This window comes from Eptatretus burgeri, chromosome 9 (assembly GCF_056783735.1).
Source record: "Eptatretus burgeri isolate ZD-2024b chromosome 9, Ebu_testis_v1, whole genome shotgun sequence".
NCBI classification, from domain to species: Eukaryota; Metazoa; Chordata; class Myxini; order Myxiniformes; family Myxinidae; genus Eptatretus; species Eptatretus burgeri.
In genome coordinates, this window is record NC_140969.1 from 47,830,551 (window position 1) to 47,848,887 (window position 18,337).

An 18,337-nucleotide genomic window follows, 5' to 3' on the forward strand; every position below is an offset into this window, starting at 1 on the left:
CTCACCTCAACTCATTTATTCTTCTTTTTCCATGCCTGTGGAAGATTATGGTAGTGTAATCATAGCATTTAAGAGAGTATGGAAGTGTAATCATAGCACTGGTACATGTTATGCACCAATGCTGGGATCACACTTCTATACTATCTTCAATCTCATTCTTCCCTCCAGGTCTTCAAGACAGCTGTTCACCACCATCTCAGGTGGTGAACCCCCATCCAAAATCATGATCTTTTCTCCACCCGTTAAACAACCCTGCACCCCTCCCAAAATTTTGCTTTTGTATCCATATTGTCCCTCCTTTGTGTTTTCCCTTATGCATCATTACTTGCATCCCTTGGTTGTTCATCTCCATCTACTTTCTCCCTCTGCCCAACTGTTGGTGTTTTCCCCTTTCTCCTGCTGTTCCTGTTGTCTTGTGTTCTGATTTGTTCTGTGTCATTGCACTTCCACAAGATGAGAGCATGTATATATTTATTTAAATGCACTCATCCACAAATAAATATCATCCTGAATTGTAGTTTTGTGCATTTCCTTTTGCAGTTTCTCCTTTTTTCCAGTGGGATCGGCCAGACAAGATTGGTTACCAAGTGGATGATCATGGTAGCACCTACTTCCGTGGACCAGGTTATGGGTACAACACATTCCTCTCTCATGTTTATCTTCACAGGCGACAGTACATCAGGCGCAGCGATATGGTCATCCTTATAAACTTTGAGGGTGAGTCAAATGTCTTATAAGATTTTAAATATAAAACTTTATAAACAGGCAGTTTTGGCTGCATTGATGTCATTTTCAATCTGATTACACTTCACGTATAAGCATTCCTACTGACTACTGACTGCTATTGTGGTTGGAGTAATGGGAAAAGATTCTTAACCTTTGAGTTAAAAAAAAAATTTATGCTGCCAAACATCTGTCCTTGAATCGTTTTTCATTAAAGGAAAACAAAACTCGTTTCAGAACTACATCTTATGAATCATAATCCATCTGAAAATTGTCACTTTCCATGTTTAGATGAAAAATGCACGATTGAGTGGTGAATTATACTTGTTGAATTTATCAGCACTTTCTGTTGAGGAAGTTATATTTTGACATTTGAGGTTACTGATTGACTGGGAAATATATTTATTTCACGTGTCACACTTTTTAAGACACTGATGTATCACAACTAATCAGTAAACCCCATGATACGAGTCGAGCCAAGCATGAAAAAGTCGTCAAGAAAAACATTTCACAGCATTTTTTTGTTAATACAAGGCATCCATCCTAGATCAATCATTCATATGATGAGGAAGTATATGTGGGTGGATGCCACTCTCAATGTTGAATTTAAAGGTCAAAATAAGTTTAAAATTTGTATTTTAGGGATTTTGCATTAATTTAAACCACATTTGATAGATCTAACCAGAAAACGATCTTTATGATCATGTAGATGTACCCAGTCTATGTAAGGAACCTATAAACTGTGTATCTTACACATACATATATGTATGGCATAATGAAACACAAAAGTGTGATTTTTCTTGAAATATGGTTATCGTGTATATCAAGGTTGTTTGCACACTAAATCTTTCATTGTGAACGTGTTTTCAGAATCCTCCACATATATGGAATATACAGTATATCCCTGTGTGTGTTAAAATTAAAACATGGCACATTTTTCAGGAAACATGTAGAACCATGTACAGTAGTTGTTATTGTTATTATGTTTAACATTTTGGCCATTTCTCTGATGTTGCAGTGTGCATTAACCCCTTCCGTGTCGTAGGCGGCACGTCACCCAAAATTAAAATAGTGTCTATTTAATCTGACAAAGGGAAATACAATTTCTGTCTTTATTATACAAGCCTAGGGTGTCCTTTTACCAACGAAGAAATGAGTGTTGCGAAACTCAACAAAGCATCCGGCCATGATGGTGTGCACAACGACTTTTTTCTGACACTACGGTCCTTCAATGTTCACTTGGTTATGTAATTTTTTCTTGTTCTGCATGACAACAAATCACATTCTGAAAACCTGGCATAGGGCCACTGTTATTGCCATCTCAAAACCGGGTAAGCCGCTGACGACCCAAAATCGTACAGACCTATTTCACTGCTAAGTGGAACATTTAAACTATTGGAAAGGATTATCCTGGAACGAATCTACTAAGTCGTTGATGAGCAATTCCCATACAAACAGGCTCGATTTCATAAGCTATGTTCGACTGCTGATCAAGTGGCACTGCTAATGCAGGAGAGTGAATACGCCTTTGATGACAAACAACGAGTCAGAGCTGTCTGTCTTCCTTGACCTTATGGCAGCATACGATACAATTTGGCAAAAAGGCCTCCATCACAAACTGCTGTGTCTTACCGTGTGATGGCTAATGTCACCATGGAACTTCGATTGTAGTCACTCATTTGTTTTGAAAACTGCTGATGGGCAGAACAGCCGAACAGAACACCCAACAGAACAGCCGACCATACCATTTAAAAAATGGTGTTATCCAAGGGTTTGTGCTTGCGCCAACTCTCTACAATGTATACACTCACGATATCTCTCAAACGAATGTGAATCGCTACATGAACGCTGATGATATCGCCTTGGTGGCTCTGGGCTCTTCTTTCGAGCAAGTCGAGAACTTGGTCTCTAACAACATGCAAACGATGATGAACTAGCTTGAAACCTGGTACTGAAAGCTCAGCAATGGCAAGACGGTGAGTTCTGTTTTTCACTTAAAATTTGTGATGCCAAGCACAAACTGGACATATCTGCTAATGGTGAAATGATAAAGTTTGATGCCAGTCCCACCTACATTGGAGTATACCTTGACAGGAGCTTGACCTTTAAGTTATATCTGCCATCGTTCAGCAAGAAAGTCAACTCCAGAAATGTTCTCATACATAGGCTGGCAGTTACGAAATGGGGGTGCATTTCCCCAGGTTTTATGCACCTCTGCACTGGCCCTTGCTTATGCTCCTGCTGAGTACTGCTCAGTTGTTTGGGGAAGAAATACACGCAACTAAAGTGGATGTTGCGCTCAACGACTCTATGGGAATTGTATCAGGCTGCATAAAAAGCAACCCCAACATCTTACGTAACAGTGCTATCCTGTGTAGAACCATCTGACATCCATCGTATAGGTCATGTATTCAATATTGTGCAAATATCAGTCGACTCACATCATCTTTTACATGATTGTACTCGCGATCAAATACCACATCAATTCTTGTTGTATGTTCTCCAAAGTGATGTATCACAGTTTGTATGAACACAACAGTGTAGTCACCAAATGTCTGACACCCATGAGGCTTTCCAAGAGCTTGCATGAGTGCATGACCATCTACCAGCACTGTCGTCACTACTGGATTGTGGGGGGTGCGGATTGCACCGGTGACGGTATCAGACGGGGTGACACCAAAATGACTGTCTATAAAATTTTTGTGCAGTGTTTCAGGAGAAATTTATTATTTTTTATAATAAATATCCCTGTAGTTAGTTATAACAACAAAAGCATTTTTCGTAAGCCCAGCTTACATGTATCAACATACCTACAAGGCTAAAACTCTATGCGAATTTACTTTTTGAACCTTCTAATGCACTCCGGTCAGAGCTGTCATTATTACCCAAATAATGCTTTTGTCTGCACGCACTACAAGCACGCGCTGTTGTTTTCGTTGCCACTGGTGTTTTTATAGTCGCTGCTTTTGTCAAATTTTCTGGTGTTTTAGCTACAATATTGTGCTCATGAGTATTTGTGGACCTATATCAACAACTTTTTTGAGAATGAAGTAGTAATTAAAAGGAAAGAAGGAGATTATTTTTTTGGCCGTTATTGATTATGCAAACCAAATCCATTAATGTATCTCATGTAACAATAAAGTTTAGTGTTAAAAATCAACATAATTTTGATTTAGTTCTTAAACGTTTTTACTTCAAATTATATTGTTTTCTTACCAAATTTTCACTTTAACCACATGAATGATGAAACGATGTAAATGTAGATACACTTAGGCTGTGCGTATGACATTTTAATTTAAAGGTGTAATTTTAATTTTGCTAGTTGTTTATGTCACTACTATTGCCATTACATTCAGTGATGTACGGGAATTACAATTTACGAGTAACATTTGTACAAAAAACATTCCTAAGGATTCTGTATTGTCTGGTACGGGAGGAGGTCGATGGGTGGTGGGGGGGGGTGACACCATGATTTACCACACTGTGTGACACCAATCCTAGTGATGCCACTGTCTATCAGCACACATCTTCATGTCAGAATCTGACCTTCCATGGGTGTGTGAAGTCGTTCAAAGTGTTAAAGTCGTTCATTAACAAACAATGGCATCCAAAGTGTAAAATTACATGTTGGCTAGTCCACGATACACAATAAACACATTTTGAGAAAATCACAAGTTTACCATCCATAGATGTGTAATATACAAAGCTTACCTGTTAATTATATAGGCTAAGTACATCTACATGATAATAATTAAGATAGTTTTATGGATTGATCAGTAGAATGTGGTTTAACTTAATGAAAAATCCCCCAAAATACCAAATTTGACCTTTTGACCTTGAAATGATCTTTAAATTCAAAATTGAGGGAGACATCCACCCACATATTCTTCCTCATCCGATGAATGACTGATCTCGCATGCTTGCCTGCCATTATCAAAAATGACGTCCAAAGTGTAAAATCACATGTTGGCTGGTCCACTCTTAGCAAAACAATATGCATATTCTTTTATTTTTGTGATTTGGAACATAGTGACAACTCCCGGTGTGTGCCCCAGTTTAGAATAGCTGCACCGTCTCCCTGCGCGTCGTAAGAGGCGACGAAAAGGGTTGTTGTCAGGAAGGGCATCCAGCTATAAAACATTGCCTCAAAAAGAGAACCATAATGCAGAATGAAATGAAGACGAGAGAAGAACCTTCAGAGTTTAGGCTTTATTCCATTTGATTGAAGCCGCTTCTACGGGCACACCAGGAAATACAAACGCAGCATGGAGTACAAGCAGTAAGGTATACACGCGCAACTAATCACCGCAAAATAAATCAGTATTGTATATCAATCAGTGTTCTCACCATTCAATGAGCACCAAGTGAGCCGGCGACATACAATGGCAATGCCCCAGGGACAAACCCCGCGGCCGAGCCGAACCTCAGCTTTATCTCTTCTGTGCTCGAGCCGGGCATCACGTGGTCACACGTCACGACCTTCCATTCACCACATTCTCCCCGTCTTTAAAATGTAACGAGAGGCCCAACTAACGCACCATGATTACTTCAGCGCTACAGGAGTATACATTTCAAGCAATGCGAACTATCTAATCTACAGAAGCATACATGCCAAGCAGTGAGGATTATTTGGAGTTGTAGGAGCATGGTAATGAGCATCGATATATTATGTAACGAGCATATAGGGGCATGAGCATCGAGGATGCCGATAATCCCCTTTACAGATTGAGTCGGTGAGGGGGTATTATTCGCCGGCCTCTCCGGGAGTAGATGGCGGTTTCACTTGAGGGAGGCTTCCGATCCTTTTGGTGAGCCTCGACTCGAGCCGGAGATGACTCCCCGATCGCCCCCGGGTGGAACGCGGTAGCTCCGCCGTCACCCTTCTCGGGTGGAGTCCCTGGGGGGGAAACACCTGGGGAGGGAATGTCAGAGGGAGGTGTGCCAGATGGTGGTGTACCGGCGGGGGGAGTGCCTGAGGGAGCCAAATGACGAACCGACACGGTGGTCTCCCTGCCATCCGGGAGCCTGACATGAGCGTATTCTGGATTAGTATCGATGAGTTCGACCTCTTCCACCATGGGTTCATACTTGCTTTGTCGTACCGGGCGTTTCATGAACACTGTTCCGGGATGGGTTAGCCAGTCGGGCACCGATTGGCCGTCAACATAACGTCGTTGGTGAGTAAACATTCGTTCGTGAGGAGTCGCATTGGTGGACGTGCAGAGCAGAGAGCGTATGGAATTCAGAGCGTCGAGAAGGGTAACCTCCAACCGCTCGGGGCCCAGTCCTCTTGATTTCAACGCCAGAGTTACGGCTTTCCAAATAACTCCATTATATCGTTCCCCCTGACCATTACCCTGTGGGTTGTAACCCGTTGTTCGACTAGTTGCGATGCCGTGCTCTAATAGGAATTGTTTTAGCCCAGCCGACATGAAACACGGCCCTCTGTCTGAATGTATGTACGAAGGTTTCCCAAACATAGCGAAGAGGTCAAACAGACATTTCACGACAGTGCCCGAGGTCATATCCGAGCACGGAAATGCGAAAGGGTACCTTGAATACTCAACAACAATGAATATGTATCTGTTGTCTGTCTCGGTCGGCAGGGGCCCTTTGAAGTCGATGTTTAGTCTCTCGAAGGGAGAAGTGGCCTTGATCAGTCTGCCAGAAGCCGCACCATAGAATCTGGGTTTTAGTTCAGCACAAACAGGGCATGAAGCATTCATTTGTTTAATATCTTCAATAGAATAGGGCAGGTTCTGTCTGCGTACGAAATGTGCCATTCTGGTTACCCCGGGGTGGCACAGAGACACATGGAGGTCTTGCAAAGCCCGACCGATAGCGGCCGAGCAGTAGACCCGCGAGAAGGTGTCTGCAGCAGGGTTTTCCCTCCCGGGCCGGTAAACAATGTCGTAACTGTAGCAGGCTAGGTCTATCCGCCATCTCATAATTTTTTCATTCTTAATTTTCCCGTTATTTTTCCCATCAAACATGAATGCCACGGATCGTTGGTCCGTAACGAGCGTGAAGTGGTTTCCCAGTAAATAATGTCTCCATTTACGCAGCGCTTCGACGATGGCGTACGCTTCCTTCTCTATCGCCGAGTGTCTCTGCTCGCTTCCAGAGAGAGTTCTCGAGAAGAACGCGACGGGTCTCCCAGACTGATTAAGCGTAGCAGCTATGGCGTGATCTGAAGCGTCGGTCTCCACCACAAAGGGCACCGAGCTATCGATCGATAATACCACGGAATTACTGATATCGTTTTTGAGGTTGTGGAAAGCTGTCACAATAGCGGCATCTGGTGGAAAGTTTTTGCAATGCACTAGGGGATGTATTTTCTCGGAGTATTGCGAAATCCATCTCGCATAGTAAGCAAACATGCCGATCACCCGGCGCATCGTCTGCAGGTCCTGAGGTGGGGGTAGCTCACGAAGTGGGCGCAATCGCTCAGGATCAGGCTTAATCGTGCCGTCGGCTATCGTGTAGCCGAGAAGGTCAATTGACCTTGCCGAGAATACGCATTTCTCGTAGTTGAGAGTCAGATTATATTTTCTAGCAATGCTCAAGAATCTGTCCAGATTCATATCATGTTCCCCTGATCCCTACCGCACACTGTGACATTGTCCACGTAAACAAAAGTGTCTTTGAGGTTTTCATCTGAGATGATGTCGTCCATAACCCGTTGGAAGCAAGCTACCCCATTCGTGACACCGAAAGGTATTCTCCTGAATTGGTAGAGGTGCCTCCCTGCCTGGAATGCAGTGTAAGGTTTGTCTTCCTCTCGGATGGGAATTTGGTGATAGGCGCTTCGCAAGTCGATGGTACTGAATACCTTATAATTGGCCATGCGTTCGACCATCTCGTCTATGCGCGGCAGGGGGTAGGCATCGAGTTGGGTAAAGCGATTGACCGTTTGGGAATAATCGACAACCATTCGTTTCTTATGGTTCTGACTGCTGGTTACTAACACCTGTGCGCGCCATGGCGAATCGCTCAGTTCTATAATTCCTTCTTCCAGTAGTCGCTTGGTTTCTGAAGTGATGAAATTCATGTCAGCAGTGGTATATCGCCGCGATTTGATCGCTATCGGTTTGCAGACCGGCGACAAGTTAGCGAACAGCTGGGGGGACGTTACCTCGGCGGTGGTCAAAGCATTTAAAATTAGACGAGGTTTGCTTCCTCCAAAGGGTATTTCGACGCTCGTGTGCTGCTTGAGGACATTATGACCCAGAATTACGTCTGCGCACAAATCACGAAGCACCAGTACCCTTACATCCCGATGCGTGTATCATTTTACGTCCAATTCGACTTGGCAGTACCCTCGTACGCGGGACTGTAGTGATGTGGCGGCCATGCATACCATATTGTCTGTCGGGTGGATTATCCATTTCCTGCCCTTCACTAGCGAGCTGTTGACGAAACTTTCAGAGCTACCGGTATCAATCAGTGCCTCAGCCATATGCCCGTTAATTCGTACGTTGATGATAGCCTAGGATAGATTCCCCGGGGAGGCTGCAGTTAATTTATTTTGCGAGTAGAGAGCCGCAGAAGTGGGTTTATTTCTCCTTAGAGTAGATTTACATACCCTGGCATAATGCCCTTTCTTGTCGCAATTCATGCATGTGGCATCTCTGGCAGGGCATTTTTGACGGGGGTGCCTTTTGTACCCACAAAAGAAGCATTTACCAACCAGAGTAGCAGCTGAGGAGTTTGACGTGGCCTGTGTATCCGGCTCCTCGGGTGTTTCTCCATCCCCTATGTCTGGCTGTGTCTGTGCCAGTGGGGTTCCTTGAGTTCCCACCGTAGCAGCATTCATTAGCAGCATCGGTGTCCCAAATGACTCAGATTGCTGCTGTGCCGTATCCATTGCTCGAGCCTGATCGACTACTTTGTCAAGAGTGGGTTGCGCTTTCTCTAGTAAGCGTTGCCGTATGTGGGCTGATCTGAGTCCTTGGATGAATGCCTCCCGTGTCGCTTCATCTCGGTGTTCCTCGGCGGTTACGGCCCGGAAGCTGCAGTCTTTTCCCAGCTGATTCAGAGCTTGCAGGAACTGATCGATTGTCTCCCCGGCAGCTTGCTTGCGTGTGTTGAGAAGATGTCGTATGTATACCTCGTTCTTGCGCTTCACGTAGAGCGCCTGCAGCACGTCGATCGCTGCTTCGTAAGTGTCGCACTCCGAGAAGAGCCTGTACACGCTGGGCGAGACATGATTCACGAGAGCGGCAAAATTGTCAGCTCCCTCTTCGATGATGGTCAGATAGTGTGAGAAGGAACAGAACCAATGCGACCATTTCATTTCTGCGTCAGTCGCGTTTGGGTCTGCGTCGAACCTCTCTGGTTTGTAGATCTTGTCCATCGTTGGTTGAGAGAGCCGAGAAAACCAAATGGAATAAATTGAAATGAAGACGAGAGAAGAACCTTCAGAGTATAGGCTTTATTCCATTTGATTGAAGCCGCTTCTACGGGCACACCAGGGAATACAAACGCAGCAAGGAGTACATAAGCAGTAAGGTACACACGCGCAACTAATCACCGCAAAATAAATCAGTATTATATATCAATCAGTGTTCTCACCATTCAATGAGCACCAAGTGAGCCGGCGACATACAACGGCAATGCCCCAGGGACAAAACCCCGCGGCCGAGCCGAACCTCAGCTTTATCTCTTCTGTGCTCGAGCCGGGCATCATGTGATCACACGTCACGACCTTCCATTCACCACACAGAAGATTGTAATGGAGCCCCCGCAAAGGCTAACCCCCACTCTAGCAGGGAAGTTAAAGGGGAACTAACCCTCTTAAAAAACTGTGTGTGTGTGTGTGTGTGTGTGTGTGTGTGTGTGTGTGTGTGTGTGTGTGTGTGTGTGTGTGTGTGTGTGTGTGTGTGTGTATCTCTATATATCTCTATCTCTATCTCTCTCTCTCTCTCTCTCTCTCTCTCTCTTTCTCTCTCTCTCTCTCTCTCTCTCTCTCTCTCTCTCTCTCTCTCTCTCTCTCTCTCTCTCTCTCTCTCTCTCTCTCTCTCTCTCTCTCTCTCTCTCTCTCTCTCTCTCTCTCTCTCTCTCTCTCTCTCTCTCTCTCTCTCTCTCTCTCTCTCTCTCTCTCTCTCTCTCTCTCTCTCTCTCTCTCTCTCTCTCTCTCTCTCTCTCTCTCTCTCTCTCTCTCTCTCTCTCTCTCTCTCTCTCTCTCTCTCTCTCTCTCTCTCTCTCTCTCTCTCTCTCTCTCTCTCTCTCTCTCTCTCTCTCTCTCTCTCTCTCTCTCTCTCGCTCTCTCTCTCTCTCTCCTCCCTCTCTCTCTTCCTCCCTCCCCCCTCTCTCTCTCCTTCCCCCCTCCCCCTCTCTCTCTCCTTCCCCCCTCTGTCAAATTCCCCCCTCTCTCTCTCTCCTTCCCCCCTCTCTCTCTCTCCTTCCCCCCTCTCTCTCTCTCCTCCCTCTCTCTCCTCCCCCTCCCTCTCTCTCCTCCCCCTCTCTCTCTCCTTCCCCCTCTCTCTCTTTCCCCCCTCTCTCTCTCTTCCTCCCTCCCCCCTCTCTCTCTCTTCCTCCCTCCCCCTGCTTTGATGATGAACAGACACATATAAAGTTGTGGATGAAGTAATTGGAGAGATTCTGGAATTTAAGTCAAAACCTCAATGATGGTTGGTCCCCAACTGACAAGCAAGATGGTCAGTAATTCAGGCAAACATTAAGCTGAAGAAATTCTTCAGATCTCTCCCCCCCCTCTCTCTCTCTTATCCCCCCCCCTCTCAAATTCGACAGTCGATAATCGGGCTGAGCATTAAACCCAGACCAGAAAATGAAAAACATGCACGACATCCGCACCATCCTATTGGGCTATTTACTTGTCACTATGTTCCATCCAACACACACACACACACACACACACACACACACACACACACACACACACACACACACACACACACACACACACACACACACACACACACACGCCGGTAGGCGACATGGGTGGTTGCTATATAATTGCATACTAGTCATACAGTTTTAGACGGATCGGGCTGAAATTTTTTGACAAAGAGGATGATTGTTGTGCAGATAAAAGATCGGAAGCCGATTTTTGATTTTCGAAAAAAATACATAAAAATATTTTTCGGATTTTTTCAAAAATTTCAAAGTCCCGTTGCTAGTTGCTATAAATATATATGTATGTATAGTCTGAGACTGTGGTATTCAATGTGCATCACTTTTTTCAGTTAATATCGTTAGGATCATGGAAAAGCCATGGCAACAAATACACCGTGGGACAACAGTTGGATAAAATTGAGAAAAATATATTGATACATTTCACAATAACTGTAATATGAGTTATTGCCATTGCAGAGATGAAAGTGGTTAACTTTTCAACATTCTTTAACCAACAAACACAGATATTTCCCACCTGAGGAATTCACAACTGGTGCACAAGACGTCGACCACCAATTCACCATCCACAGGCAACGCTGGTGCAACGATGTCATCGGTGACAAATTCACAAACCACAGGAAACTCTGATGCCACAACATCACCAACAACAAATTCACAAATTACAGGAAACTTTTTTGCAACAATGTCACCAACACCAAATTCACAAACTGCAGGAATCTCTGATGCAACAATGTCACCAACAACAGCTTCAGAAACCACAGAAAACCCTGGTACCACAACATCACCAACAACAAATTCACCAACCACAGTTGACCTTGTTGCTATGACATCACAAACAACAAACTCACAAACCACAGGAACGTCTGGTACAACAACATCACAAGGAGCAACCTCACAAACCACAGGAAACTCTGGTGCAATGATGTCACCAACATCAAATTCACAAACCACAGGAAACGCTGTTGCCACAATCTCACCAACAACAGATTCACAAACTACAGGAATTTTTGGTGCAACCATGTCACTAACAACAAATTCAGAAACCACAGGAAACCCTGGTGCCACAACATCACCAACAACAAATTCACCAACCACAGTTGACTCACATCATATGACGTCACAAACCATAACCTCACAAACCACAGGAAGCTCTGCTGCCACATCACCAACAACAAATTCACAAACCACAGGAAACTCTAGTATAATGACATCAACAACAAATTCACAGACCATAGGAAACTCTGTTGCAATGATGTCCCTAACAACAAATTCACAAACCACAGGAAACTCTGTTGCAACGATGTCACCAACATCAAATTCACAAACCACAGGAAACTCTGGTGCAACGATGTCACCAACATCAAATTCACAAACCACAGGAAACTCTGGTGCAACGACCTCACCGACGACAAATTCGCAAATTACAGGAAACCTTGTTGCAACAAGATCACCAACAACAGCTTCACAAAACACAGAAAACTCTGGTGCCACAACATCACCAACAACAAATTCACCAACCACAGTTGACTTTGTTGCTATGACATCAACAACAAACTCACAAACCACAGGAAAGTCTGGTACAACAACATCACATGGAGCAACCTCACAAACCACAGGAAACTCTGGTGCAACGATGTCACCAACATCAAATTCACAAACCACAGGAAACTCTGGTGCAATGATGTCACCAACATCAAATTCACAAACCACAGGAAACTCTGTTGCCACAATCTCACCAACAACAGATTCACAAACCACAGGAATTTTTGGTTCAACCGTGTCACCAACAACAGCTTCACAAACCACAGAAAACCCTGGTGCCACAACATCACCAACAACAAATTCACCAACCACAGTTGACTTGCATCCTATGACGTCACAAAGCATAACCTCACAAACCACAGGAAGCTCTGCTGCCACATCACCAACAACAAATTCACAAACCACAGGAAACTCTCATATAATGACATCAACAACAAATTCACAGACCATAGGAAAATCTGTTGCAATGATGTCCCTAACAACAAATTCACAAACCCCAGGAAACTCTGTTGCCACAATGTCACCGGTGACAAATTCACAAATCCCAGGAAACACTCGTGCAATGACGACATCAACAACAAATTCACAAACCACAGGAAACTCTGATCCAACGACCTCACCGACGACAAATTCACAAATTACAGGAAACTTTGCTGCAACAAGATCACCAACAACAGCTTCGCAAACCACAGAAAACTCTGGTGCCACAACATCACCAACAACAAATTCACCAACCACAGTTGACTTTGTTGCTATGACATCAACAACAAACTCACAAACCACAGGAAAGTCTGGTACAACAACATCACATGGAGCAACCTCACAAACCACAGGAAACTCTGGTGCAACGATGTCACCAACATCAAATTCACAAACCACAGGAAACTCTGTTGCCACAATCTCACCAACAACAGATTCACAAACCACAGGAATTTTTGGTTCAACCGTGTCACCAACAACAGCTTCACAAACCACAGAAAACCCTGGTGCCACAACATCACCAACAACAAATTCACCAACCACAGGAAACTCTCGTATAATGACATCAACAACAAATTCACAGACCATAGGAAAATCTGTTGCAATGATGTCCCTAACAACAAATTCACAAACCCCAGGAAACTCTGTTGCCACAATGTCACCGGTGACAAATTCACAAACCCCAGGAAACACTCGTGCAATGACGACATCAACCACAAATTCACAAACCACAGGAAACTCTGATCCAACGACCTCACCGACGACAAATTCGCAAATTACAGGAAACCTTGTTGCAACAAGATCACCAACAACAGCTTCACAAAACACAGAAAACTCTGGTGCCACAACATCACCAACAACAAATTCACCAACCACAGTTGACTTTGTTGCTATGACATCAGCAACAACAAACTCACAAACCACAGGAAAGTCTGGTACAACAACATCACATGGAGCAACCTCACAAACCACAGGAATCTCTGGTGCAACGATGTCACCAACATCAAATTCACAAACCACAGGAAACTCTGGTGCAACGATGTCACCAACATCAAATTCACAAACCACAGGAAACTCTGTTGCCACAATCTCACCAACAACAGATTCACAAACCACAGGAATTTTTGGTTCAACCGTGTCACCAACAACAGCTTCACAAACCACAGAAAACCCTGGTGCCACAACATCACCAACAACAAATTCACCAACCACAGTTGACTCGCATCCTATGATGTCACAAAGCATAACCTCACAAACCACAGGAAGCTCTGCTGCCACATCACCAACAACAAATTCACAAACCACAGGAAACTCTCGTATAATGACATCAACAACAAATTCACAGACCATAGGAAAATCTGTTGCAATGATGTCCCTAACAACAAATTCACAAACCCCAGGAAACTCTGTTGCCACAATGTCACCGGTGACAAATTCACAAACCCCAGGAAACACTCATGCAATGACGACATCAACAACAAATTCACAAACCACAGGAAACTCTGATCCAACGACCTCACCGACGACAAATTCACAAATTACAGGAAACTTTGTTGCAACAAGATCACCAACAACAGCTTCACTAACCACAGAAAACTCTGGTGCCACAACATCACCAACAACAAATTCACCAACCACAGTTGACTTTGTTGCTATGACATCAACAACAAACTCACAAACCACAGGAAAGTCTGGTACAACAACATCACATGGAGCAACCTCACAAACCACAGGAAACTCTGGTGCAACGATGTCACCAACATCAAATTCACAAACCACAGGAAACTCTGTTGCCACAATCTCACCAACAACAGATTCACAAACCACAGGAATTTTTGGTGCAACCGTGTCACCAACAACAGCTTCACAAACCACAGAAAACTCTGGTGCCACAACATCAGCAACAACAAATTCACCAACCACAGTTGACTTGCATCCTATGACATCACAAAGCATAACCTCAGAAACCACAGGAAGCTCTGCTGCTACATCACCAACAACAAATTCACAAACCACAGGAAACTCTAGTATAATGACATCAACAACAAACACACAGACCATAGGAAAATCTGTTGCAATGATGTCCCTAACAACAACTTCACAAACCCCAGGAAACTCTGTTGCCACAATGTCACCGGTGACAAATTCACAAACCACAGGAAACTCTCGTGCAATGACAACATCAACAACAAATTCACAAACCACAGGAAACTCTGATGCAACGACCTCACCGATGACAAATTCACAAACCACAGGAAACTCTGATGCAACGACCTCGCCGTCGACCACCAATTCACCATCCACAGGCAACTCTGGTGCAACGATGTCACCGGTGACAAATTCACAAACCACAGGAAACTCTGATGCAACGACCTCGCCGTCGACCACCAATTCACCATCCACAGGCAACTCTGGTGCAATGACGTCTCTGACAACTAATTCACAAACCACAGGAAACTCTGTTGCCACAACATCACCAACAACAAATTCACAAATTCCAGGAAACTTTGTTGCAACAATGTCACCAACACCAAATTCACAAACCGCAGGAGTCTCTGATGCAACAATGTCACCAACAACAGCTTCACAAACCACAGAAAACTCTGTTGCCACAATCTCACCAACAACAGATTCACAAACCACAGAAAAGTCTGGTGCAATGTCACCAACAACAAATTCAGAAACCACAGGAACCTCTGGTGCCACAACATCACCAACAAATTCACCAACCACAGTTGACTCGCATCCTATGACCAGTATGATGTCACAAAGCATAACCTCACAAACCACAGGAAGCTCTGCTGCCACATCACCAACAATAAATTCACAAACCACAGGAAACTCTAGGATAATGACATCAACAACAAATTCACAAACCATAGGAAACTCTGTCGCAATGATGTCCCAAACAACAAATTCAGAAACCCCAGGAAACTCTGTTGCCACAATGTCACCGGTGACAAATTCACAAACCACAGGATTCTCTCGTGCAATGACGACATCAACAACAAATTCACAAACCACAGGAAACTCTGATGCAACGACCTCGCCGACGACAAATTCACAAGCCATAAGAAACTCTGATGCAAGGACCTCGCCGTCGACCACCAATTCACCATCCACAGGCAACTCTGGTGCAACGATGTCACCGGTGACAAATTCACAAACCACAGGAAACTCTGGTGCAATGACGTCTCTGCCAACTAATGCACAAACCACAGGAAACTCTGTTGCCACAACATCACCAACAACAAATTCACAAACCGCAGGAGTTTCTGATGCAACAATGTCACCAACAACAGCTTCACAAACCACAGAAAACTCTGGTGCCACATCACCAACAACAAATTCACCAACCACAGTTGACTTTGTTGCTATGACATCACCAACAACAAACTCACAAACCACAGAAAAGTCTGGTACAATAACATCACATGGAGCAACCTCACAAACCACAGGAAACTCTGGTGCAACGATGTCACCAACAACAAATTCACAAACCACAGGAAACTCTGTTGCTACCATTTCACCAACAACAAATTCACAAACCACAGGAATTTTTGGAGCAACCGTGTCATCAACAACAGCTTCACAAACCACAGAAAACTCTGTTGCCACAACATCACCAACAACAAATTCACAAACTACAGGAAACTCTGTTGCAACAATGTCACTAACACCAAATTCACAAACCACAGGAATCTCTCATGCAACAATGTCACCAAGAACAAATTCACAAACCACAGGAAATTCTGGTGCCACAACATCACCAACAACAAATTCACCAACCACAGTAAATTCTGGTGCCATAACATCACCAAGAACAAATTCACAAACCACAGGAAATTCTGGTGCCATAACATCACCAAGAACAAATTCACAAACCACAGGAAATTCTGGTGTCACAACATCACCAAGAACAAATTCACCAACCACAGTAAATTCTGCTGCCATAACATCACCAAGAACAAATTCACAAACCACAGGAAATTCTGGTGCCACAACATCACCAACAACAAATTCACCAACCACAGTTGACATTGTTGCTACAACATCATTAACAACAAATTCACAAACAACAGGAAAGTTTGGCACAACACCATCACAAGGAGCAACCTCACAAACCACAGGAAACTCTGGTGCAACGTCACTGACGACTTTCAAGACTTCTGTGTGCAGGTATGAAGTAATTTGCTTTAACTTGACTTTTATTTTTTAACTTTAGCAATGCTAGTACCCAGGATACATTCTACGCTGTCCCTTTGTTGGGAATACTTATTTCACAGCCTTATTGACTTGCGAAAGAAGCTCACAGTGAGTTTACCCAGAGATCAAATTGATGTATGAAGTGTGTTTAAAAGGTTTTCCAACTTAAATATAGTCATTCCAGAAATGTCAAGGTTTTGTATCTTTCATTATCTATGTCTATATTCTTATGACATCTTTTTAAATTGCCAAATATATCGATTTCGATTTTTGTAAATTTTAGAAGTTGGTATTTTCTGGACTATTATCTCATTCTTACAATCATTCTGAACAGGGTGACGGAGCACGAACCACTCGCTCAGGGTGACGTAGTACGAACCACTCGCTCAGGGTGACGGAGCATGAACCACTCGCTCTGAATGACGTGGCATGGCAAAAGCATCCGCATAGGCCTTAGAGTAAATGATTCGTTCAGAATCACGTAGTGCGGTACCACTGTCGACAATGGGCACTCGGCAAGTGGCTTAAGCACTCATGCATGCACTCCAATTAAATGGTTGATAAGGAATGGTTGGCCAGGCTGTCGCTGCATACCAGAAACGATCCCTTTAACTTTAAAGCCTGTCTTCACCATGCATGCAGTAGTTGATGAAATAAAATGACTTCATCCACAAAAGGTTTGCAGCTTCATACAGAACAACCCTGGAGACATTGCAAAGTTCAATCGCCCGTGAAATAAACATTGCAGAAAATCCGCCATTTTGCCTGCTCATCTGTGCATGTCACGTGGTACATCGGTTTGAGGTCCCCGCAAACATTATAACTTTTTTTTTAAACATCCGTTTTTTTACCAGATTTGCTTTGATTCCCTGCAGAGCACCTTGTGAAACCTCCGAAAATAGATCTGGCAGATGCTATAGATAAGTAGTTCCTCTAGGGGACAGGGCATGAGGTCTCGCAGTGGATGCATTAAATCATGTAGCTCAATGAAGCTGGTTAATTTTTTTATGTTCCTAAATATATTTTTTTGTTCACTCAATAAAATTCTCCAAACAGTAGAAAAAGATGTTTAATGCTTTGGAAATTTCACATTTTCTTGTGGATGTATGGAGGAGTGCATCTTGTGTACGTTTCACATTTTCTTGTGCATAGCCTTTCTTACTTAAAGGAAATAGGTATATAGGTCAGGTCAGGTATGGGAGCATGCGCCGGAGCAGCGCATCGCTGTGTCCACTTTCCGCCGGTACTCCAGGGGCCTCCGTCCCCCCCCCCCCAGGCAGACGCCTGGCCCATCCCCATCTCCCCGAGATGCTGATCAACCTGCTACAACCACGAGGCACGTGGTCGACCCATTGGCCTCCTCCACTCACGAGGCTCTCTCGCTGAGAGAATCTGGTGAGCAGGATCAGCGTCAGGAAAATGAGCCACATGTCTGTACAGCTGCAGGCATATAGGCTTAGTTATAAGACTCATTATTTCTTTAAATTTATCAGATTTCACTACAGAT

The 18,337-nt window shown here is 44.0% G+C and overlaps 1 protein-coding gene across 4 annotated transcripts in view; it reads left to right on the forward strand.

Moving 5' to 3' along the window:
* LOC147020085 (meprin A subunit beta-like) overlaps positions 1–18,337 on the forward strand; it is an 80,645-nt gene that overhangs the window by 54,682 nt on the left and 7,626 nt on the right. For 3 of the 4 annotated variants that reach the window (XM_085895106.1, XM_085895107.1, XM_085895109.1), the window contains 2 exons: positions 541–717; positions 11,106–16,803. In XM_085895106.1, the coding sequence (XP_085751232.1) occupies positions 541–717; positions 11,106–16,803 (5,875 nt within the window). The remainder of the gene's footprint in view (positions 1–540; positions 718–11,105; positions 16,804–18,337) is intronic. The other variant, XM_085895110.1, reaches the window with a different exon arrangement.